Genomic DNA, 26942 nt, shown 5'->3' with positions numbered 1-26942 from the left:
ACTCCTTACGGACGGTGAGTGCACCGAACCGGATGCGCCGCCCTGGCGATGGCGCTGCCTGGAAACAGACCCCCCCGCAGAGCCTGGGGAAGCCTGTGCCAGGTTGAGGAGACGGTCGACGTCATCACGCCATTGCCTGTGCGCGTCTGGTGAAGCCGCCTCTCCAGGGGGGTTGCGGAGCAACTCCCTGGCTGCCATGAGGGGCCCGCTCGGTGCGGGCACCGATTGGGCCACTGAGACCCACTCCGCCGCACATGGTGGGGCAACACGCGGAGCCGCTCTGGAGGCGAGACGGCAAGAGGCGTGTGGCGCCGTGGACGCCACCTCTTCCCCAATCAGGGGATCATGGTGACCGTTTTCCTACGCCATCGCGGCCTTGCACTTTGATCAAACGTGAACCAAACCTAGGCCCCCCTACCTGGCGCGCCAAATGTCGGAGGAATTCTCCAGCCGGGTGGCGGAAAGCACCCGCCTAACCTTAGTTAAGGATGGGTTTGGAAGAGACTTAGGAGCGCTCGATCGGTGTGCGGATGAACACAGGAAGGACACGAAGATTTTAGAGTGGTTCAGGCCGCCGGAGCGTAATACCCTACGTCCACTATGGTATTGTATTGACTGTGAGAGCCTTGGGTAGAACTTAGTCTGGTCTTGTGCTTGTGTCTAACCTTGGATGTTGGAACCCTGCCTTTTCTAACGTGTACACCCTCCCTTTTATAGTCCAAGGGGGGAGCTTATACCGAGCTGGACCCCGACATGTGGGTCCGGCCAGCAGAAGCTTGTTCTAAGAGAGATATGGAGATCTTCATCTCCAGCTCCTCTCCGTAGTCCTCTCAATCGGGAAGTTGATGTGCGTATCCATAACTTGGATACGGCCCTGTACAGCCTTGTCTTGCACAGTATCGGCGTCAGTGTTGCATAACAGTGAAGTCGTGCTGTCACTGTTAGGACGGGACCTCCCGTCAGGCGGTGAAGCAGCGCTGACCCGGTGCGTGTGCACTGTTACAGCGCACGCCTTGGCTTTGCCTATTACAGACCATCATCACGCGTGCAGCGCCGTGACAGGACTGTACACAGTCCGCGCACTGTGCACGGTGATATGACGCGCCGCCTTCAGATCAGGCGGGCTTACCGTGGTGTCAGCTTACCTGCCCCGTGTGTCAGTGGCAGGCCGCACCTTTTGACTTGGGCGCGCCCGGCTCAGCTACCGCATTTAATGCTGGTAGGTGGGCTGGTGACTCGCGAAGGGCGTCCAGCCGCAGGTACGCGGCAGAGCCAGTCCCGCTCCCTCTGTCAAGCGGCACGTGGCGGCACCGGACCCCTCCCCGGGGGAAGGGGAGTCCGGGCCCTTCGAGTCCAGTTGAGGGAGCCTGGCCCGTGATGGTCCGGTTATCACACGTAGCGGCCTCGGACCCCCTGGGGGGTCCGGGGCCGCGGGGGCAACCCGAAAGCCGTCCTGCCCTCCTTGGTGCACAGGGGCCCCGGGCTTCCCAGAGCTCGGGGAGGGTCCGGAGACCGTGGCCCCAGCTGTCAGGCCCGGGTCGCATGCCACGTCACCCAGCGGGAGAGAAGGGGGTTATGGATTACGAGACGCCAGGGGCCTGGACACCCTAGCAGGAGGTACCCCTGTCTGTATGTACCAACAGTTTCATAGTACAAAAGGGACTAAGGTGTCATTATGGGCTAAAAGCAGCGGTCATGATACACCTGTGTTGTAATTTGGACATGTCTGGATGATTATGTGTTACACCCTAAAATATTTAATTTTAGGATGTGAGTATCTTTTAGAATGTGTTTATCCATCTTTAGGGTTTTTCAAGAATTTTTCAGATTTTTCTAGAAATTATTCTCTTTTTCCGTAGAGCTAAATCCATTTATTGGAAAGTTCTAAAATCTTTTCTCAAATCCCAAATATTTTATTTGAATTCCTCGTATCTCAAATTACCTCCCGAGTTTTCCTCGGAATTTTTGGGATTCTTCTGGATATATTTTTCGTGGTTTAAAAGATTTATCTGGACTTTTCTAGATTTATTTTAAGCTTAAAAATATGTTCTCGAAAATATTTCTATTTTGATATCAAATTCTCATCGTAGTCAGACCGAGCCGTATCTTTGTTGTACATCCTTTTAACCTTATCCTCTGCGAACCCTTAGGATGCACTATCAAGCTCCCGATTCTCTAACTTCCCCCCACCCCCCAATCAAGTCATGCTTGAAACATACCTCGTGGCTCATCTTCAGTGTTTTTTCCGACGATGTTCGATCATCGTCAGCTCCAATGACTCGGCCTGATTTCTCTCTTTTCTATTGCACGTCCTCGAATAGCCCGTTCGTGTTCAACTAGCACTGTCAGTATGTTTTCATGTTCTGCCTCCACCCGAACCTGTTTCGGGCATAACCGAACTCGCTCGGCCACCGTCGTTTCCTCCTTCCTTTACCTTTTCCTTCCTCTCTTTGCTCGCTAAATTGTGGGACCCGCTGGTCAGCCCAATCTCGTTTCTCCCATGGGTAGTCTAGACTCAAGGACGAGTCCCAGCCCGATGCGCCGCACGTCCTTATCCTCGTCCAAGTCCGAGCCTAGCACGAGATCTCCAAATCTATTTAAACGCGCCCTGCACCTCCTGTTCCCCTGGCCTTTGCATCCTTCCTCGCATCACCAAGCGCCCAGGTCTGCTCTACCACCGTCGCCGGCCCTAGCCTCCCCCACGACTCCCTGCTGCTTGCGCCCCTTGCAGCCAGCATCGCCATCACCCTCCCTTGCATCGCCTCCTGCGCGCCCTTGTTGCCTCTATCCCCCACGACACACCTGCCCAGAGAGCCACCGTCACCCTTCTTCCCCTACGCCCTGCTGCCTGAGCCGTGCCAGCCGTCCTTCTACTGCCGTGCGTCGCCCCCTACTGCCGCGCTGCCCCTGCCCCTGCCCCTGTGCGCCATGCTCCTCCACGCCCAGCCCGAGTCCTTGCAGCGCGGCGCCTTGCCTTCCCCCAATGCTTGTGCGCCGCCACCAGCGCCCTCGCTGCAACGCTGCTGCCGCCCAGGACAAGATGAGCAGAACCACCGCCAGCCCGAGTCCCTACGCCACCAGGATGCCGTCGCCCCCCTCATGCATGCCTTGGCCCTGCCCAGCGTTGCGCCTCGCCTTCCCCCTGTGCGCCGCCCTTGCCCCCTGCCCACTTCCCCCCTGTAGGCCGCCGCCAGAATGAACATAGGTGCCGCCGCCCAAAACAGACCACCGCCGCAACTTCTCCGGCAAAATTCGGCCACCACAATACATCCCCGCGGTAAGTAAGGTATGGAATCGAATCCCCTCGTCGTCCTCTTTCATTTGCCCCATTCCTTGTGACCTCCCATGCCCGGAATCGCTGAGAATTTGGCAAACAGTGGCCGCTGGCCACCATGGGGCTGTCTTGAGCTTTTTGCAATTTATCCCCTGAAAAAATCTGTAATTATTGTGTATTTTTCTGTACCTTATAAAATTTGCAGAAAACCCCCTAGATCTATTACATCTTTTCAATCCAGCCCCACCCGTGGTATTTTTCAGATCTAACCTTAAATTTTTCCTAATTTGCAAGCACTATTTTCTATGCCTTGCAATTGTTTGCTGCTAGCCCCTGAAGTCAATAGTTAATTACATATAGGTCCCTACAATCTTGTTTCATGCGTAGTCTCCACATTTTAGATCCATTCTTTTTGCATTAGTCTTCTAAAACCCTAAGTTATCGTTTATTAGTGTTGTGGTACCATAACTCCTATTTTCAAAATTTAATATAGATTTAATTTGATTAATGTCCTCTCATCTAGTTTTTCTAAATAAAATTCAATTAAGTCTTTACTCCGGTTTTCTTAATTAATGTTAATTTGATTAATATCGACTTAAATGTGTTTTAGTTATAATTTGTTTAGTTCAACACGAACCATAAAGTTCGACGTTTAGATGCTCTCACCAGTTTCTTTCTAATTAATTGTTTAATTCGGATAATTCGTACATAGACAATTATATATAAAATTTGACTAAGTGTACCTCGTCTTTATAATTGCAAATATAATATGAGTTAATTATAATTAGTGATATTCTCTTTTGAATATCTTTTACATTATATTTCTAAATTAAAATAAATAAAAGACTATAGTTCTTTTATTTCTTTTATAGCACAAATCTTTCGATAGATGTTTCTTTTCAACCCTAGCTCCGTTTTCCGTATTTTTTGCGCTCTTGTGATTGTAGCAACGAGCCCTGTTCTTTAGTACACTCTTTTAAAGTTTTCCTTTTGTTTGTTGTATCTGTTCTTAGTTGTTCTTGTTTGTTTGCTTGCTTGTATACTTCGGTCCGATGCTTGTGTGACGTTAGAAGGAGCGTGATCCAAGAGTTTTGAAGATTTAGAGTTTCAAGAACAAGAGTTGAAGACTCTGAGCAGCTATTCTCTAAAAGAAAGGCAAGTGTTTCCTTGATCATTCTTTTATCCTAATAATCATAATAAATACAAATTTTCTTTATGCACGCATGTGTTCTAATTTTGATGGATCCTAATTAAGGATATGCCTAGTCTTTATGATCATTCCTTGTCAACCTAGGTTTTACCTTTATGTTGGGTAGCTATTGCTTAGTTGCTTGTCAACCTGAGTTTTACCTTTATGTTGGGTAGCTATTGCTTAGTTGCTATAACTGGTTCTGGTTTGCGAATAATATATAACCATGATGACAACAATGATGATGTTACACCTGTTTTTTCCATGTTCATGCTCTTTGTGTTGTTAATCACAAGATCATATGTTTAATCGGAACATGGAGAACCACCCAGGAAAATAGTGCAACCACGATACTATATGGCTCTGGTCTTGGCTAATTAATTAGAAACTCTAGCTTGTGATGATCTTACCGAATAGGCAAGAGGGGAGTGCATTGATGGGGTATAGCTCGGTCCTCTTAGAGGCTTTGTTTATGGTCTTTGGCTAAGGTACTGCCTCTTTAGGGAGAGTTATGACCACTACGGCCTGAAACCTTAGCGGATTGTCAGAAGTTAGGGAATCTTTGTAAAGGCCTCGTAGTGAATCCCTTGCCACTCACCTCAGAAGTGTTTAAGAGGCTAACTACCTCGGGCAAATTGGGAGACACGAATTGTGGGTAAAGTGTACAATCTCTGCAGTGTGAAAACTGATATATCAGTCGTGCTTACGGTTAAGAGCGGCTTGGACCCTCACATGATAATTGAACTTGAAGATGAATTAAATCGTGGACCATGTTTATGATTATGGTTATGCTTATGTTGTATCTCTTCTCTCTCTTTTAATGTGGATTTTGGTATGAACTTATACCTTAGTAATCAAACCAACTAAAATTCATTATCGTAGTAAGCCAGTCAGCATTTCCTTGCTTTTGGCCTTCATGTCATATAATTCCCAACATAAGCTGAGTGCCAACAATAAGTGTACTCACGCTTGTTATAATTACTGCTCAGAGGAGAAAGTGATGTGAAGTCTTTTGAAGATGATGCTGAGTTCTAGGCCTACGCAACACCCGGTCGATTGCATGTGAAGTTTGGAGTCTTCGTTTTCAGGATAAGCCGTATAACTCTGATAATCTTTTTAGTCTTTTAATTCTCTTTTCGTGATGCTGTTGCTGATTATTCACTGATAAAATCACTATATGTATGGAACTTGATCCTGGCATACGTATAGTTATGCATTCGGTTTTGTCTTTAAAACCTTATGTGACATTATGCCACTCTCAGACTCTGATCCAAAACTGGGATGGAAATAAATTGATAGGGCACTAGCTACACGCATGCAATGAGACAAAAAGGGGTAGAAGTGGCAGGACACCGCAAATGATAGTACTTTTTTTTATGGCATTTGGCATCTAGTATCAAATGACACTTGACCTTAGTAGAGGGAGAGTATGCTCAATCATCAGTTCATCACGTGCAGATGCATTATTCCACCTTAGCCCATGACAACAGCACATTATTTGTGGTCAAATCTATTAGCCATTATTTCACGGGGACTGGACTAACATATGGCAACAAAATGTACTACAACATGATCTTGCTCCGCCTCTGCATGGACTGGGTGCGGTGCTTCTATGATCCGGCGGTTGGGCTAAGGGAATCTATTAGCATCGTGGGATCCTTGCTTGCTTCATGTCCTTGTTGGTGGTCATTAATTACAACATCGACCACCGACATCTCGGTAAATAAAGTGGGTATAAAAATAATTATACGTATTATTTACATTGAACTAACAAATTCTACGAGTTTGGGTGATTTGAGATGTTTTGCAGGTTTGTGCTCAAAACATACAAGATACAATACTAGATGGAGCATATATGCAAGGATGGTGCAACATGGATATAAGATGCTATCATTGGAAATATTGTTAAATGCCCAATTGGACATCACCTTATCGTAGAGCTTGTCGAGATGATCGAATTGAACATTTGGTTCACCAAATTCAGAGTCAGGATGCAAAAGTTATGCAAATTGGTTCTGGGCCTATTATACTGTCTGGAGTTAACGGAGTTAACAGGCCAATTCGACGGCCACAACTCAGAGCAAACTCAACCAAATTCGAAATCAGGTTTGGCCGATCCATTATGACCATTCACCACGCAATAGAAGTTAGTTGGATATATTTGGTGGAAATCCTAGGCCGGCCTGTCTAGCAACTTCGGTGAAATGTATCAATCCTTTTTGGCAGCTAGGTAACGGCATCCAGGAGCAAAATCTAGGTGAATCGAAGCAAGGTTGGAGAATTGATAGGTCGGCCGGCCCAGATTTTCCATGTTATCACCTCATCTTTCTCTGATGACAAGTAACCGACATGGAAATATTGAAGATGGTGGCATCTCACGCTACGTGGCAGGATGAGAGAGTTTGGAGGGGAAGATTCCCTTTAAATTCCAAGAGCATCTCCACTCTCCCAAGGCATCTCTAAGCTATAAATAGAACCCTTCTCCCTCATTTTTTACATGTACCTTACTTCATCACTTCTCTCCCACTTGGGGAGGCGCCCCTCCGGGCGGCGCTTCCCCATGTAAGTTAAAGATTAGTTCAGGAGTTAGAGTCAGGAGCTTTCTACGGTTTTGGAATCGCCTTCAGGAGTCTAGGTACAAGTAAGACTTTACATATTTAATATAGTGGTCTTTCAGCATTTCAACCATGTCAAGTATTTACATTTCGTAGTACTTTCTAATATCCAGATTAGTACTGAAATAGCTATAGAGCTAAGTAGCTGTGTTATTCCCTAGCATTATCTTTTCATTCACGAGATCCTTTATCGACATAGGTAGCAAGTCCTACCTATCTGCGAGTGCTCCTTGCCAAATCACGTATGAGTAAGTGACTAGATTGCTGAGACATGGTGTCTAGGTTTGATTTTACCTTAGATTGTATCCTACCCCATTTAGTGATAGTCTTGTCCGTCCTTTGTAGTCCACCATATTTGAGTAGTTTCATAGGAGTAGTAGTTGACTGTTCGGAACCCCCTTCTCACCCGTGCTTGGGTCCCTTTCTGAGGTCCCCAAACTGAATGAAAGATAATGTTAATTCACATTGTTGCTGTCTCCAGGTTTTATAGTAAGTCGTCTCCTTCGCTATTATATCTCTCAAATAGTGCTACCTTAGTCTGCATTTCCTACATCTTGGCATGAGAATGATCCATCTTAGGAATCATGCTCTTGTCTTATTTACCTCCGGGCTATCTTTATCTTTATGGCACTACTAGATTTACTAGATTTTAGGTATATGGCAACTGATAAAGAAACGTGGCAATAGGGCCAATATAGTGCTACTCATGTGAATCGAACCTAAGACCTGTTAGACACACAACCGGCCTTTTACCACTACACTAGAGGCACATTTGATATATTTTTACTAGTAATTTCATTTTACACTCTCTCTATGCAACTAATTACAATATAAGAAAACGGTTGCAGTATTGTCAACTAATTGCAACCAATTAATTTTTTTTGTAATATAGATAAACATTTTACAATGAAAGTCAAAGATTGTTATAATGTAAGAAATCCCTGGCAATATTATGAATTAATGCAACCATTTACTATATGGTGGCAATAATATCTAGCTATTACAATGAAATTCAATATTATCACCACGCAAGATAGTTGTGGTAATAGTATCGACATATTGCAACCATATCTCAAATGGTGGCAATAACACATACTTAATGCAACGGAAATCAAGATTACAGCAACACAAGATATTTGTGGCAATATTGTCCACATATTGCAACCATATTTCAAAATAGTGGCAACAGCACCTACCTATTGCAACAGATTCGGTGTTGTTGTAATGCGTCTCGTGGCAATAGGGTAAAAATCTAGTAGTGTGGTGAGGATGTATGCTGTTATCTTTCCCTACCTTCCATATCATTTGTTTGAAATAGTTGGTTGGTAACATTTAGATGATTGATAATCTAGTATCCATTGCTCAAATGCTTCCTGTAGGAAATACGATACTTTAAAATACTTTCAAGCAAAATGCTACAATGGTGTTTCGTACACTTGCGGATCTATTCTAAAGGCTTAGGAAATGGCAACACTCCCAATAATTGCACCACGCATCCGATGCCTGGACCGGGAGCGCACTGGCAGATAGTTCTCATTGTGACTGTGAGGAAGCGAGTGATGGTGGTGGCTCAAGGTTTGGTTGTCTATTAGTCTTCACAGATCTACCTCATATGTTCCTTGTTGGCAGTGTGTCTTAGGCTGAGGACGTGCTCTGGGCGAAAGGTTTTTTCCTTCATTGGGTCGATGATGGTGATGCTCGCAAGCATCGCATACCTCCTTGGAGGCATCATTCGACAGCCCCCATCCTAACAGGTCAAAACATTTGTTTTTGATGACTAGATGACAACAGCGTCTGTAGCATCGTGTGCCTCCTGGAGGCATCATTCTGGGTTTCCATGTACATTGTGGTTCCATACGTGTGAAGCACATGGTGAAGGTAAGCATATTTTTTAAGTCAGGTATGTTGCATGCATGAATAATGAGAGATACTAATTATTTATGTTATAGATTTTATGTAGGGATATTCAAAGCATACTTGGTAAGAAGTCATGCCCCGTCCCCGACATGTGCTGCTGTAGAGAAGGGTTGCTCTAATTCGATGGAACTTTTGGGAAAGAAAGAAAATTCAACTACCGCTCCCATCTATCATCCTTCCTGATTGCTAGTCGTATGCAGGGACGGACCTCAATGGAGGTGAAGCTAGGCACCAGCCACCCTTGAACGACACAGTATTTTGAAGAACCAGGAATGGCCGGAGTCAAATTTGATTAGCTCCCATTATCGATCCACCCGATGTGCAGTGATTACCTCAATGGAGACGAAGGAGTTTTGGGGACATCGTGGTATAAGAAAAAAAGAGCAAGTGCATCAAGCTATTTCGTATATGGAATGTAGTATGGTAGGTAGCTTTTGAACTGTATGTAATTTTAGATTGCATGCAATTGAACGACCTTAGAAGGTTTGATCAGTACTAGTAAATGAGATTATATGCTTAGATTTTCCATGAACCTCCTCCATATGATTATTTTTGACAATCTTTTACTAAGAAGCCTTTAAAAACTGGAAATGCTAAAGCATTATTTTCAGAGACCTTATGCTAAAAGAGAAGGCCATATCCATCCATTTAACTAGTCCGGGGTGTAAATGGTATGGATAATATTCGTTCGTATTCAAGTTCGAATTCGTTTAGAGGGGTTAATATCCGTCTGTATCCGGGTCCGGATATTCAGTATTCGCCACCGTATCGGAATCGGGTGAAATGTAGATTTTTATAATATTGATATCTATTTATATCTTATCCGACATATTTGACACTATCCGTACCCGATCCGAATCCGAGAAGAAAAATAACTATTTGTATTCGTATTCGTATGTATCCGACCATACCCGACCCGTTTACATCCCTTTGGCATGGGACTAATCTAGACATTAGCTCCGGATCTAATAGCTAAGTGATGTTAGTCTTAGTTGGAGCTTCGAACTGGGACTAAAAGTCTATAATTAGTTCTAGTTGGAACCTCCACCCAAAGCTATTGATGCTGGATCCTATTGGTCCTAGTTGGAGTCGGTTGGAGGTTCTAACCGGAACTAATAGCGCTAGCATAAAAGATCTTTTTCCTCCCTAACCCAACCGAGCCACCAATAGAACAAAGCTCATGTCTATTCATGGCGATGGCCGGCTAGGGGAAGTTTATGCCATTTTTCATAATTTTGTGGATATTTCACTCACCCATGTGTTTTAAAGGTAAGCAACCTCATCCTCTTACCTTCCATAGTTAGTGTTACCTGTTTCTTGCTTTAGAAATAGAGAAATTTGATATTTTATAATTGGAGAGAATGGAAAACTTTTTGATTTATATACCATATGAGCTAAAATTATATAGTTTTCATGCATATGTATTGCTTACCTGAAGAAGTTGATCAAATTGATTAAATAGACATACATTTAGAGATTAGTGATTTTTCTTGCATACAAAAATAATGCATAAGTAATACATAGAAAAGGACACCTTTAGCCCTAGTTGGGGCTTACACGCCGATCAAGGTTGGTTTTAGTCCCGGTCGCTCCATCCGGGGCTAATGTTTGATACCTTTATTCCCAGTTGGAAATCTGGTTTATCATGTTTTCCAGTAGTGTTACCAGTGCTTGCAAACTGAGCGTAGCTCATCTGGTAAGGTTGCTTATGGTGGAATTTGTCCACCTGGGTTCGAGTCCCCGACTCGGCATGGGGCTCGCATTTTTCTGGATTTAACGAGGATTTAACCAGCGCTATTCTTTCAGTAAATAGGCGACATGCCTGTCAACAATGAGACGCTTTCCGTGACTTCATCAATCTCGATGATCTGCTGGCTCAGTCTCTCGAAAGTGCTCATAGGGTAGGGTTACCTGTGTATTTACAGGGTGAGTTTGCGTGTGTGTATGCAAGCGTCTGCGTTTGTGCTGTATTTTGCCAAAAAAATATTCAATATTTCTTGCAACAAGTAAAAGGGGAAAGAAAATAGAATTCATAAAATCTACCCAAGTTGGGAGGTATCCCTCCTTTCCAAAATAAAATATAGGTCGTTTTTATTTTTCTCGGTTCATATATTTTTCTATATATCTAGATATATATTGTATATAGGTATCTACAGTACATACTATATTAAAAAGGATAAAATGATCTATATTTTGGAATGGAGAAGAATTTTGGAAAGGAGAAGATTTTGGAAAGGAGAAGAGGAGAATATAATAGCGAGTAGGACGACATTAAGAAAAATAGCGAGTAAAAGTACACTCACATGTTGCGAGGGTAGTCCTGTCATTTTGAGATTACCGTTCCACTATGATTGGAGAAGCGACGCCACCTCAGCAAAGATGCGCGGCGCCCAATAGCGCTGCCCACCGCGAGAGAGGGATGGGAGTGCTGTTGAAGCAAGCGAGCATCCGTAGCCGTATGCGTGGATCAGTGGCTGCTCGGCCACGTGGGCCAGCAGCGACACCTGCACTGGAGTGGAGCGTGATGGGCCATAGGGCCCTCGCGCCCGGACTTCTAGGTTCCACGTGCCCCACTCTGTTGCACGATTTTTTTTCACTCCTCTCAACATCGCTTCCGTTTTGTCTGCTCTTGACGGTGGTTGGGGCCATCCGGGTGAGTCTATATGGCTCTTCAGTCATAATTAGAGGAACCATCATCCGAAGAAATGGGCCGTCGTCAGCTCAATTTGCAGGACTATTTCGGCACGTAACGTGATCCGATAATTTCAGCTAAACAAGAAAGATTATATGCATGCAAAAGAAGACAACTATAATAACATTATCTACGTACATACAAATTCCAATAAAAAAGCTACAAATATTAAACCGAGCATCCAATAAAATTTAGATTGCACCATTATCTTTCTTATAACAAGATCTTCAAAATAAGACCACACTTACCTATATTTGCACGATATTTTCTAAAAATATTTTTTTAATACTAAATAATTAATTTCGGATACTAGGAACAAATATTTTAACGACACGAACAAATTATTATTTTTACGCAAAAAACTAAACATAACGAACAAATAATAATGTACATCGAAGAAAATATTAAACATCACGAACATTTGATTATATAGACTAAATAATAGAAAAATGAATATCACGAACAACTAAAGTCAAAATGGCCAAACAATTTAATCAACAAAGCGAATTAATAAATTATACACCTTGAACAATTATATTATGAATAAAAACAAAATATTAGTATCTATAAAAAATAAATGGAAAAATTGAACAAGAAGGAGTAACAGAAGAATATTAAAAATATAAAAAAGAATAGGTACATAAAAGAATAAGTAAAAAGAGTGGAATAAGAAAATAAAGAAAAAAGAAAAAATTAGATAAGAAATAATAGGAAAATCATATTAGAAAATATAAAAAATATTAGTACATTTAGAAAAAAGATAGAGAATAAAATTTACTGGAGCACTAGAAACAAGAAGAAAAAGAAAATAGGAAGAAAATTAATAAAAAATAAAATAAAGAGAAGTTTGGGTATAACGCCTTGTATGCATGCGGAAGGAATTATTAATAAAATTGTTGAAATTGCGAAGAAAATAAATTACAACCCGATCAAAATAATACTTCCAACGTAATAAGAAAGTAGACAGAAAGAAAAAAATAAAATATAACGTAAAGAATTAAAAAACAAAAATTAAAAAATGCAAAATGAAAAGAAGCTAAATAATAAATAAAAAGGAAACAAAGAATCTAGGGTCATGGCTAAAAGAAAATAATAGAAAAGAGAATTAGAAAATAATGATAAATAGGATAAGAAAGATAAATAATAAAAGAAACATCATGTTAGGATTAGCACTGGTTTCGTGATTGGGTTAGAGTAGACCTAATATATGTGGAGTGTGGACATAGAAAGATAGTAATTTAGACCAATAATAGATGTACGATCTAGCAGCAGCCTGCTTTGGCTTCCGCCAGACCGCTTACCCATGCACGGCCATGTAGTAAACTGCCGTGTTGTTGGGCCTTCAGGTGATGGCTTGATAATTTACCAGGCGCGTGACATATAGTCACGGCGGAGCCATCCCCGTCGCTTTCTGATGCCAACGTACCGGTCGGCTAGAATACTACTAGATCCGGTATTCCCTTCACCCTAAATTATTAATTATTTTGCCTTTTATAGATTTATAGGTTTTACTATGCATCTAATTTATATCTAGGTGCATAGTAAAGCGTATGAATCTAGAAATGCCAAGAAGACTAATAATTTAGAATGGATGGAGTACTCTTCAATTTCTTTCTTTTCTTTGAAAGGATAATTTCTATCTTCTAGCTGAATTGATGAACCTTTTTATGTAAGGGGAACTTCGGCAAATCTTTGTATACACCTGTGGAGACATATGGTGTCTTAAATATGTTATATGCAGATGATTTTGTCCCACGCATACCTCGCAAAAAGAAAGGTTTGCCAAACAAGTAGCTAGCGAAACGAAAAATATTCTTGCTAACAAATTATTAATTCTTGTGCACTCTCCAAACAGCAACATTTTGGCATAGCACTACGTCTTCTTGTGACTAATTATGAAATTCGAATGATGTGCGATTAATGACACTAGGAGGACCCTTCAACCAACAGTGCAATGGAGGAATCAGACCAGTCGATGTCAGTCGACGAACAATCTAAGCACCATAGCTAAGTAAACCAAAGAAAACAGGAGCATCCAAAACAATGCCCGTCTAGTTGCCATTCTTTTTTCCTTTCGATATAATTTAGAAAACGTTGGGAAGAAAGCCATGGTGTGCTTGAAGATCTTTGGGTACCTACGTGCATGTTACAGCGACTTCACCCAATAGAAAAATTCCAGGCCTAGGCATAAAGCAAGAGGGATTGAGCTAGTGAAACAATAGAATAACCTCAACATCATGCTTATTGGGCCGTCGAAACAAACATAACATAGTGGTAAAGCCATTGACTTGTAGGCTTGTAGCAAGCGAGCTAGCTGGCTATGCGCAAGAAAGAAGAGGGAACCTAGACAAAGATACGCACAGGCATGGAAATCTTTTGGCCTGCGTGCGTACGTTAGGCTCAGAGCATTATATTGAAAGTGTGTCGCTTTGTGTAAGAAAATTGACTTGTCCTGTCGTGATCGAGCTATCCTGATGGGCAAGAATAATTCTCAAACTTTTAGGAATTACTATAGCAGATTATCGCATGTCAATTTGTAGTTTCTTTTTCCTTTTCTTCAGTTTGTTTATTCGTCTGTTGGATCACAAGAGCTATCTAGACTTGTGCTTATCTATTTGCCTACTATGCACTATTATATTTGTTCCTCCAAAAACTCGACTCAACAGTTGAATGGCAACGAATTGGCCCAAGTCCTAGCATGCTGAAAAATTTGGATGAAAAGGTGACGACCTCAACCGTTTGACGACCCTGGAATTGAGCCGAGCCCATTGGACCCCTGATTAAGATCAGTTTTGCTCGATCGTGTTTAGTTCAGTCCAAAATGAGGCGTTGAGGAGGACCATACACACTCCCACATGGCAGCCCATGTCCAAGCTTTCAACAATAATAATGCCACATAATACTACACTCTCCATAATTTGGTTTGAGTTGCACTAGCATAGAATACAATTCTGGGCATGCCCAATCCCCATGCACTATGCTAGGACACATAAATCATACGACTATTTTATTTATAACCCTTTGGCTGATGATGTATGACGTTCTGCTGCCCCCGTCTCTGGGGTTCCATGTTACTGGATCCGTCACTGCGCCTTCTCTTTGAGGAGGTTGGAGTCGAAAGTTTTTTTTTATTATGTAATGGAACGTCAATTCTAATTTGCTTCCTAGGGTGACAATGCCGTGTTGCCACTACCCTGGCAGCACACAATTGACGATCCTCCGTCTTCTGCTTCCAATGACATCCTTGCTGCCCTGCATCCGCCACACCATCGGCTAGCCAGCCTGCCACTATATATGTTGTTCTCTTCTAAACCCGCTGGGGTGAGCAGGTGTGCAGAGGCCTTAAAACACTCGACACAGTACTATATGGATTAAAATATTATGTGCAGAACTACATGCTTAGTTATTATAGTAACCATGGCTACAGGCCAACTTACGTACGTATCGGTTTATCCATCAACCTAACAGGACGAGACTCTTAACCAACAACCTGACAGAGTTAACCTATAATATTTTTAACTTTATCCACGTTCTTCTTATGTCTATTACCCAAATTTCCTCCTTTTTCATACTATAAGTGCACTCCAGGTGATGTTTATGCTTCAAGCACAATGTATGAATTATTTCAAACATTTCATGGAATTCAATTGTACTACTAGCATGATGTGGTATGAAATCCAGATACTGCTTGTACTATTTAGTGTACAGTATTATAACTCGGGTAGAATAAACTTCAAGTTATAGAACTTATGTATTCAGTACATATTTGAGTAATATACAATTTCTTAGCTAAATAAAATCTTGTGAGATTAATTACGAAGCATGTATATTACTAGTTCATGTGCTTCATGTAAATTCAATCTATTCTATCTACATGGTAGCGATGCACAACGAACCTCAACCTTCATAGTTACTTGAGACTTTTAGTGGAAAAATCATTTCAAATCATAATCTATTAGGAAATTTGAACAAATGTTTACATTAGAGTAAAATGCACCGGCGGTCTCTAAACTTGTAAGGGTGCGTTATCTAGATCCATCAACTTCGAAAATGCATTTCTGGATCCACAAACTTGTAAAGGTGTGTCACTTAGGTCCGTCAACTCCGAAAGTGCATTTCTAGGTCTATAAAATTTTTAAATTATTCACCACAGGTCCATATGTCTCCCATCTCATTTATCTCCCCTGTGTTATCGCCATAATTTGGCTGGACCAGAAGGTGGGCCACGAGCAAGATGGGCTCAAAGGATAATTGTAATGGGCTTGCGAATCGGCTCCTGCGCGGGCGGTTTAAGGCCAGATTGGCCATGTATCTAGTTAAGTTAGTTTAGATATAGATAGTCAGGATTCGTGTCGTAGTCGGTTGGGATTGGTTAGCAGAGGCAAGTCTCCAGACTATAAATATGTACTCTAGACTACGAATAAAAGAACAGAAACAACAAGCATTCGCAAACAACTCTCGGCGCATCGCCACCTCTGTTTCAGGGTTTCTCTCAGGTAACTGCTATGCAGGCCCGATCACGCTTCGCCTGATTGGGGCAGCATCGTCCCTACCTATTATTTTTGTGTTCCTCATACTGAAGCGTTATTGATGGCGACTAACACTAGTTATCTTAACGTTTATAGGGGTGCATCGGCTTTTCATACTGTATCCGTGCATCTGTTTCGATTAGTAGATCCAATCTATTATGGTTAGTATTTGTTCATCAAAGATTTAGCTTAATATCTGTATGGTTAAGCCCTTCAAACAGTTAAATGATCCAGCAATACGTTAGATGCTTTATATTAATCTAAATAGGTATTGTTCCGGGAATCGGCTTTTCGTTGGTTTCTAGGCCTCTGTTTAGGTTGCTGTTCTGTTATCTTTCATATTTGTTAGGCTTAACTACGTGTAGGATGTTCCGGTTATACGGTGAAAGCTTTAACCATTGTGGATTAGATTAGCTTATTGACTACAGAGCAAGTCTATATTAGTATCGGATATATGCACTTTGTTTAGATATATATAGATCCGATCTGATACTGTGAGACAATCGGCTCTTTATAGCCGATATCGGGGATCACCCGATGAGCCGATCGCGGCTCGGACTAACGTTTGAACGTGTCTGTGCGCTTTCGGCTATCGGCCAGTCAGTTCCTGGGTTTCTTGGTTCATGAAAGAGGAATTGAGATCGGCCTAAAGAGTCAAGAAGCTATAAAAACAATGGTGTCACCTACTATAAAGAAGGAGCTCCAGCAGCTCATTGGCAAGATCAACTTTGTCAGAAGGTTTATTTCTAATCTCTCCGGGCGGATCGAGCCTTTTATGGAGTTGGTGAAGGTTAAAGCCAGTGATGAGTTTCGCTGGGGGGCAGAGCAACAACGGGCATTTGAAGAGATCAAAGAATATTTGTCAAAATCACCCGTGTTAGTTCCACCCTAGCAGGATAAACCATTCTACATTTATTTATCAGTAGAGGACACCTCCATCGCTTTGGTGGTGATACAAGTGCATGACGGCAAGGAGAGGGTTGTGTTCTATCTCAGCAGAAGAATGCTAGATGTGGAGACCAGGTACCCAAAGATTCAAAAGTTATGCCTTTGTCTGTTCTTAACCTGTACAAAGCTTCATCATATCCTGCTATTTGCCGAAACGATTGTCATCTGCAAATCGGATGTTATCAAGCACATGCTATCGGCTCCTGTGTTGAAAGGCCGACTCGGAAAGTGGATGTTTACACTATTAGAGTTCGATATCCGGTACCAACATGCAAAGGCAGTCAAAGGGCAAGTGCTGACAGATCTTATTGCAGAAAGGGTCAATACTGACATAGCAGCACTCTCCGTGCGCGCATGGGCCATGTACTTCGACGGATCGGCTTGTGGGGATGGATGTGGTATAGGTATGCTGCTCGTGTCGCCTCGGGGGGTAGCATATTCTTTTTCAATCAGGTTGCCTACCTCTTGCACCAACAATTTAGCAGAATATGAAGCAGTACGTAAGGGTATGGAATTACTTCTTGAGGCCGGAGCGGAAGCAGTAGAAATTTTTAGGGATTCAAAGCTGGTGATTTCTCAGCTCATAGAAGAATACAGGTGCGAGAGCGAGTCGCTTTTCCCTTTATGGGAACAATGTCAGGAGCTAATGGCCCAATTTAGGTACATGAATTTCTATTGGATACCAAGGATGCAAAATTCAGAGGCCAATGATCTTGCACAGATGGCTTCGGGATACAAAGTTGTGGCAGACGGAGCCGATCTTCAGATACACCTACAGGAACAAGGAGACTAGAGAGCCGATATCTTCAATTACTTGAAGGATCCGGCTCGGGGGCACCTAAAAAGATACGTTACAAAGCCATGAAGTATGTCCTGATAGGGGATGACATGTTCTATAGAACTTTGGAAGGATTGTTGCTCAAATGCTTGGGGCCGATAGAATCGAATCGGCTCTTACACGAGGTCCACGATGGCACTTGTGGGACTCACCAATCAGCTCATAAGATGAAGTGGCTGATTAGGCGATTGGGGTATTACTGGCCCACCATGCTTGAAGACTGTTTCAAATATTATAAAGGATGTCAGGCATGTCAGAGGTTTGGGATGATACAGATGGTACCAGCATCAGTAATGAACCCTATCGTCAAACCCTGGCCATTCAGAGGTTGGGGTATGGACATGATCGGCAAAATTAATCCTCAATCTAGCAAAGGCCACCAGTTCATTTTGGCCATCACGGACTATTTTACCAAGTCGGTGGAGGCCATCCCTACGAAGTCAGTGGCGTCGAAGGACCTCATCAATTTTGTTAAAGAACATGTCATTCATAGGTTCGGGATTCCTCAGACCATCACAACAGATGGAGGGTCGGTCTTCATATCAGAGGAGTTCAAAAAATTCGCCACTAACATGGGCATCAAGCTGATCAGGTCGTCTCCATACTATGCTCAAGTGAATGGACAAGCTGAGGTGTCCAATCAAAGCCTTATCAAGTTGATCAAGAGAAAGATCGATGAGCATCCTAGGTGTTGGCATGAAGTCTTATCAGAGGCATTGTGGGCATACCGTGTTTCATGCCACGGAGCAACAAAAACTTCACCTTATCACCTGGTGTATGGACAGGGGGCCGTATTACCGTGGGAGATTACAGCCGGCTCGAGACGCGTAGAGTTCCAAAATGACTTAACAGCTGAAGAATATGTTGCTCTGATGAACAACAACATTGAGGATCTTATGGAGCTCAGACTTTGGTCACTTTAAAAGATCAAAGAAAATAAGACCAAGGTAGCCCGCGCGTACAACAAGAAAGTCAAGCCAAAAGAATTCCAAGTCCGAGATCTGGTTTGGGAAGCGGTATTACCATTGGGGACTAAGGATGCAGCGTATGGCAAATGGTCCCCAAATTGGCATAGGCCTTATAGAGTTGACCAAGTCCTACCTGGGAACGCATATATGCTTGAGAAGTTAGATGGCGTCAAGTTTCCAGTGGCTGTCAATGGTCAACATCTCAAGAAATACTTCCCAAGTATGTGGGATGATGGGTAATAAAGCCGATGTTACGCATCAGGCTGTGAGCCGATACGTTCAGCTAGCCCGTACAAGTAAAAGCCGATGTTACGCATCGGGCTGTGTCGGTGTTTAACCGGCTGCCCACCGAGGGATATGCCCAAGGTGGTAAGTTTTGGGTGAGGGGATGCCGAGATCAGGAACTCGAAGGTGCAAGGAACGCAAAACTTAGACAGGTTCGGGCCGCAAGATGCGTAATACCCTACGTCCTGTATGGTGGTTTGTATTGTCTTTGGTGTAGAATGATCCAGAGATCTTGTTCTGAAAGGTGTCCCTGTCCTCCCTTATATATCCGAGAGGCTAGGGTTACAAAGATACTAACCAACACCAGCTAAGGAATCGCACCAGAACATGTCTCGGTAGATTCCTTCTGTATCGGTTAGCTCTATCTCCTACTTAAACGGGATAAATAAGAGATAAACGAGATAAATAAGAGATAAGACAGACTTAATCTCTTAAACCTCTTAAAACTACGTTATGTACACAGCCTCGTGGCCTCGGGTCTGACAAGCCCCCGAGCTCTTCGTAGCTGAGTACTGCAGGTTTATCGAGTACTTCCGAAGTAGTCTTGAATCCTTCTTACTTACTTTTTCAATTAAATTTGAAAAAAATAAGTAGTTGATGCCACATAACCCGCAGCCCCCGAGCCTTGAATCCAAATCCACTAAATTTGGAAATAAGGATCGAAATATCGTGGCATGCAGGCTAACAATGTCAGCGTGATGACTTACCAAAATGATGATACAAATGATGGAAATTAGATCTTGAGTTCGAAAAACCCCTTTTTTCGGGCTTATGAACCTTGAAAAATGATTAATCGAATATTTAATCCAAACAATCCACCAAATGATCCCTCATCTTCAGAATATTCGCAAAAACGACTCTTGAACTTCGGAACAGTAAACTTTTCCCCAACCACTGGTTATTTAACCCCGCGGCAGTAGTGAGAAAAAACTGTGCTTCCAATCTGCAACCTGCCCAAAGCAAGAAAGATCCCCAAACCGAGCCGTACGCCCGCCGCCGCCCTCCCGGCGAAATCCTCCCGCCCAGATCTCCCCGCCCATCTCCCCGCAGCCCCCGAGCGACTCGTGGCGAACAGATCGGAGATAGCGCCCAAGAGATCAGAGCTCGAAGGGAAGAAGAAGGAGGCGCAGCCACCGACCGGGGAGTGGACATACAGTAAGTGTTCCCGCCATGATCTTGATAGACTAGTTTCCGAGGGGTTGCTACAAGAGAAGAATCTTGTCAACTGGCGCCCCTCTCTCCGTGAACCTTTCCCCATGGAAAATGTTGACGAAATCGTCATATATTACCATTTTGCCGAACGGGGATTGGCTCTCCCTTCTTGTTCTTTCTTTTGTGGCCTTCTGTATTACTACGGGCTTGAGCTCCATCACCTCAACCGAATTCCATCTGCCACATTTCAATTTTTATCTATTTCTGCGAAGCTTTCCTCGGGATCGAACCCCACTGGGATCTTTTCCGCTTCCTCTTCCGCATCAAACCACAGCCCACCTCGAAAAACCATTCCGTTGCAGGGGGCGCCGGCGTCCAACTACGTCAGCAGGCCGGCGACAAATATCTATCATACAAATTCCCCTCCAACCTTCTCGGGTGGAAAAATCATTGGTTCTATATTGAGAATCATGCTCCCCAACTCCCAGCAAAATCAAACAGACCACCTGTAGTGAGGCCGGAGTGGAATCTTGAACCTTCCAGTGGAGACATGGATCAAGTTAGGGAACTGCTGGACATCATAGAGGCACAGAAGATGATGGGAGTGACCGGTGCCTCCGTCATGTTCACATTTTTCAAATGCCGCGTCCAGCCAATCCAACAACGCCACCGACTTGGATTCGAGTACACAGGCTCTGCTGATCCTTCTCGCATGTGCGCAGAGGAACTATCAGACGAAGCCGCACTCCTCCGAGTCCAGCGGGTGTTACTGGATGTGGACGCCGTGCCTTACATGCCTGAATTGTTTTCCGCGTGAAATCCACCCAAGCCGGTGAGTATTCGACTACTTTTTGTTGAAGACGAACTCTGTTCTGCCACTGCTAATTGAAAGCCTTCTGCAGGGACTCACAGAACTATACCGCAGCTACCCGCCACGACCCGACATCCCCCGGCCGGACCACCTCCTCCCCAGCGCCGCTGTCGAAGCAAAGAGGGCTCGCATAGCCCAGGCTCTGCATAGCAGCGACTCCACAGAGGACGAGAGCCCCCTGGTGGAGGAAGGAGCCGAAGGAGAGGCGAGAAGGGACAGCTCCGCTGGGCCATCCGTGGAGTTGACCGAAGCTCTACCTTCGGTGCCGCAGGGTCATCGGCTGATGCGGAAGCGGAAAGCTAAAGCAGTCGGATCTTCGAGGTATTGATTTGGTGCTATGGTGAATTGCTGAACATGAATATTGTTATACGCTGACAGTGTCCTCTTTGTAGTCCTTCCACCTCTTCGCCCAGGACCGGTCCTGGAGAGGCGGGAGCAGCCCCATCAGCCACCACGACCGTCACCATCGCCGTGGCGGGGACCGCGCCACTGGCTGGTGAAACCCCACCGCCGGAAACGGAAATGCCACGATAGGCGTTGCAGGTGAAAAGGGCCATCAAAAAGAAGTCTACACTGTAAGTTTGCATCTGGTTGCACAATAAGCGTTCTGATGTTTCGAGTTGTATGATGACTGGCTTGACTTTATTAGGGTTGCGAGCGCCGCGGTCCTCCAGCTAAAACCGGCTATGACTACCCCAGCCCCCGGGTCATCGACTCGAGAAGAGTCTGCAAGCGCGGGGCCAATCACAGCAGCTCCAGCCCCCGAGCCGTCAGCCCCCGAGGGGTCGACGCCCGCGGAACCAGCCCCCGAGGCGGACGCGACGCTGCCCGACTTGCCGCCTCCCGAACTCCAACAAGTCGAAACCAGGGCCGGTGGCGGGGAACAAGTCGAGGGCCCTGATGCCTCTCCTACAGATGGCACAGGTAAGCATCTATCCGCCCATGGCTAGTTGCCGAGACCCGGGCGCATTATGCTGAAAAACCTTTGCGCTTGCAGGTGCCCAGCAGACACCACCTGAAGAAGCCACCGGGACGTCCAAGGATCCTAGAGAAATGCTGAAGGCCAGGCCCGGATGCAAGGACATCATCAACACCAATCTGATGGATGACCCGAGGCTAACAGCCAAGAAAATAAAGGGCTTCAGGAAAGCCTACAAGGAACTGTATGACTTTACCATGGTAAGTCCTGTGTACTTGTCTACTTGTATGCAGTGCCGAATAGTTTTGACTCGATCTCTTCTTTTATGCAGGATGTGATCACTGACTCCCAGAAGAAATCAAAAAAACTGCGGGAAGTTGCGAGTGATCATCAAGGACTCGCTGCTTTGGAAAAGCGCGTCGATGACGAGAGGACGAAAAACTTGTGCCTCGAGAGAGCCAACTCCGAGCTCCAACGACAACTGAAGGAACATAAGAGGGCGCTCGAGGCACAAAAGAGCGCGCACCAGGAGCAGCTCAAAGAGCAGAAAAGGGCGCACCAAGGTAAGCTATTGCTCCCTTCGAGTACTTGTACTTATCCATTTATCCTGAATTCTGAAAAAGCCCTTCACCACAGAATTTAGGAAAATGTTAATATATAAGGAAGAGCTGCTTACTGATGTGAAGAACCTGCTGTATTGGCGTACAGATGATGTCGAGAGGTTGCAGAAGGTGATCGGCGACACTGAACGACAGTTCGTCGACTGCCTCCAGCAAATCAAGGCGTTGGGCGAGAAGGACGAGCAGCGGCAGAAGGAGCTAGAAGACCTCAGGGGAGCCGCCCAGGAGCTGGCAGACCTTAGGGGAGCCGTCCAGGGGCTGGTGGACATGGTTGATCTACCGGAGGAAGGCGAGGCGAACCTACGGCCCCTACTAGAGTGACTCCGCGAAGCCCCGAAGAAAGTGCTCAAATTCCTCACAAAGGCGCCGGTCGCGTGCGTCGGCAATGCCCTTGCCATTGTAAAGTCTTTTTTACCGGACGCGCGACTAGAGATCTTTGCTCAGGGCATGGCTGCGGACTGCATCGAGGATCAATTCGACCGATACCTCCAAGAGGCCCAACCTGTATCAGAATAAATAGTCCAAAGTGTACTGCAGGATTAGGGTGTAAGAGACAAGTACTCACTCCCCTGTATATACATTGTATTTAATGTCTCTACTTGTGTGTGTGCCTTTGGCTGAATTGGAATCCAGGCTGAAAGGCTAAGTAGTAGACGCTACCCTGGGTGCAGCGACCCTGAGGGTGGCCATAGCTCCAAGTAGGAACTCATCTAACAAGTTAGCCACAACTCGATCGAGCGGGTCTGAACTATTAGGAAAGTACGTGAGCATCGTCGCGGAATTGCCATGCTTAAGGCAGAAAACTACCCCAAGTGCGTCGACTCTGTGTGTAGTCAAACTCGCTCCTCATGCGAGCGCGCTCCACAAGTTATGTAGAAACCCGACGGACGGATCAAACTTGTTGGGAGCAAATGCGGGCGTCGCCGCGGGTCTGCCATGTTTGTGGCAAAAAACAAAACTACCCTGAGTGCAATGACTCAGGATGTAGTAGAGATAGCTCTTCACGCGAGCCCATCCAACAAACTGGGTATACACCAGTCGAACGGATCGATTTTGTTGGAAAAACTGCGACTACTGTCGCGTGCGACCATCCAAGGTCGCGGCGAAAGTCGATTCGTAGAAGATTTGAGCGGAGCCGAGGGTCCGTCGGAACACGAAGTCAATAAGACATAAACGTGGCCGTAGCCTCCGTATGATTTACGACAAGGAGTCGATTTATGTAAGTGTTGCACGTGGCCATAGCCTCCGTATGTTCATGAAGGAAATTACATCCCGAATCTTGTGGTGCACAGCCTCCAAATTGACTCAAGAAAAGGAGACCGCCTAGGCGCTCGGAGATTCAGCTGTCCCCGGACATCTTCTCATGGGTAGAACTTGCGCAGGTTCTGGATGTTCCAAGAGTTCGGGACATCTTGGCCATCGGGGTATTCTAGTCAATATGACCCTGGACTGGTAACCTGTTTGATGACGAACAGACCTTCCCACCTTGAGTTGAGCTTGTGTAGGCCGGACTCGTCTTGGATGCGACGTAGGACCAAGTCGCCTATGCTGAATGACCGTTCCTTCACGTTGCGATCGTGATATCACCGAATCCCCTGCAGGTATCGGGCTGACTGAACAAGAGCGGTGCAACGCGCCTCCTCAACAGAATCGAGCTCTAATTGCCTCGCCTCGTCTGCCTCGCCTTCATTGTACATTTCAACCCTTGGGATTTCCACATGATATCGGCCGGCAAGATAGCTTCGGATCCGTATACGAGAAAGAAAGGCATTTTTCCTGTGGCTTTGGACGACTGAGTCCAAAGCCCCCAGACGACATGTGGTAGTTCATGTATCCATTTGCCTCCCTTCTTACTGTTTTCATCATGGAGTCTCTTCTTGAGGCCGTCGATTATCATGCCGTTCGCCCTTTCGACTTGTCCATTGGCCCTTGGGTGTGCAACAGAAACATATTTGATCTCGATGCGTGCATTCTCACAGAACTCCCAAAACTGGTTGGCTGTGAAATTTGATCCCAAGTCCGTGATGATGGTATTCAGGAAGCCGAAACGGTGCAAGATATCAGAGATGAAGTCAACAACCCGATCTGGTGTGAGCTTAGCTATCGGTTTGTACTCGATCCACTTGGTAAACTTGTTGATAGCCACCAACACATGGGTGAAACCGCCCGGCGCCGTTGTGAAGGGCCCAATCATATCAAGGCTCCAACAAGCAAAGGGCCAGGATGGCGGTATGGTGATGAGGCTGTGGGCTGGAACATGATACTGCTTGCCGCCGAAGAATTGACAATTTTGGCACCTGCACACGAGATCCTCCACATCGGATACCGCGGTGGGCCACCAGAAACCGGCCCTGTATGCTTTCCCAACTAGCGTTCTTGAGGCTGCGTGGTTGCCGCAGACGCCTTCGTGGATCTCTCGCAGTATGTCATAGCCATCTTCCTTTGTGACACACTTCATGAGAACACCTGTCCGGGCGCCGCGCCGATAAAGCTTGGTGTTGACTAGGACAAAACCCTTGCTTCTGCGCATGACGTGCGCCGCCTCTGCGCTCCTGGCGTCAATTCCTGTCGGTAGCCTTTGGTCTCGGATGAAGTCGATAAAAGCCTCTCGCCAGTCCTCCCCCAGCACCATAACCTCTCGATCGGGTTGTTGGGGACCCGCGTCGATGGTTATCGGCGAAGAAGACTTGATGGATGGCTACTTGAGCTCCTGGACAAAAACTCCCGATGGAACCTGAGCACGAGTTGACCCCAGTTTGGACAAAGCATCACCACCAAAGTTGGGCTCCCGTAGCACATGATGAACCTCCAAGCCAGAAAATTTGCTTTCCAGCTTGCGCACTTCCTGCACATAGGCGTCCATCGTCTCCTTGTTGCAGTCCCACTCTTTGTTGACTTGCTGGACAACGAGAAGAGAATCATCATAGACAAGTAGTCGTTTGATCCCCAGTGATATCGCCAATCGAAGCCCATGAAGCAATGCTTCATACTCGGCTTCATTGTTGGATACCTCCTACAGGATCTGAAGGACATACTTCAATTGTTCACCTCGTAGAGAAATAAGCAGAACTCCGGCGCCGCCGCCATCGAGCTTGAGGGACCCATCAAAGTACATGGTCCAGTGCTCTGGCTTGTCGACTGGAGTTGGGACTTGATTCTCCCTCCATTCAGCCATGAAATCGACTAGAGCTTGAGACTTGATTGCAGTGCGTGGTAGGTTGCGATGCAGTTGATCCACGGAACACATCTGGATCGCACGCTGGTAGGTTGCTCCTGCGTTTTTCAACCCGAAGGACATGGTTTTGTAGGCATATGTCCCGTACGGGGTGATGAACGCTGTCTTGATTTGGTCCTCCTCCTTGAGCGCAATCTGATGATATCCTGAATAACAATGGAGGAAACAAAGAAGGAGACAACCAGCCGTCGAGTCGACAACTTGGTCAATGCGCGGGAGCCCAAAGTGATCTTTGGGACAGTGCTTGTTGAGATCAGTGTAGTCGACACACATTCTCCATTCATTGTTCTTTTTCTTTACAAGAACAGGATTAGCTACCCACTCTGGGTGGATTACTTCTTTAATGAATCCAGCCGCGAGAAGTTTAGCTATTTCCCGCTTGATCGCCTCACGCTTGTCGTGGGCAAACCTTTGCAAGCGTTGCTTTTTCAGCACAGCCTTTGGGTGTACATTCAGACTATGCTCAATCAGCTCCCTTGGCACCCTGGCATATCCGCTGGTTTCCATGAGAAAATGTCTCGGTTAGCCCGTAGGAAACTGACGAGTGCAAGTTCCTATTTCTCACCTAAGCCCGCACCAATAACTGCGGTCTTAGATGGGTCACTCTCCTGGAGCTGGATCATATTGAGGGCCACATCATCTGTCGACTGAATGTTTGACTTGCTAGCCTTTCTCGAAGGAATTACCAGCCCAGACTAAGAAAGCTGCTGCGCGGCCGTGAGTACTTCTCCCGAAGCATCTGGCACATGAGTAGTCGAGGCGTACTGGATCGCCTCCTGATTGCAGTCATACGACTTCTTCAAATCGCCCCGGAGAGTGAGTACCCCACCGAGTCCTGGCATCTTGAGGAGTAGATAAACATAATGTGGCACTGCCATAAACTTGGCGAG

The 26942-nt window shown here is 45.1% G+C and overlaps 1 protein-coding gene across 1 annotated transcript in view; it reads left to right on the top strand.

The window, feature by feature from the left end:
- LOC112885445 (uncharacterized abhydrolase domain-containing protein DDB_G0269086-like) overlaps window positions 1-23138 on the top strand; it is a 30775-nt gene extending 7637 nt beyond the window's left edge. The window contains exons 3-5 of the mRNA XM_025951066.1: window positions 22276-22457; window positions 22529-22705; window positions 22953-23138. Coding sequence (XP_025806851.1) covers window positions 22276-22457; window positions 22529-22705; window positions 22953-23138 — 545 coding nt within the window. The remainder of the gene's footprint in view (window positions 1-22275; window positions 22458-22528; window positions 22706-22952) is intronic.
- The last annotated feature ends 3804 nt before the right edge of the window (window positions 23139-26942 follow it).

Source organism: Panicum hallii, chromosome 3, assembly GCF_002211085.1.
Source record: "Panicum hallii strain FIL2 chromosome 3, PHallii_v3.1, whole genome shotgun sequence".
NCBI classification, from domain to species: Eukaryota; Viridiplantae; Streptophyta; class Magnoliopsida; order Poales; family Poaceae; genus Panicum; species Panicum hallii.
This window is presented reverse-complemented; position numbering and strand designations above follow the sequence as displayed.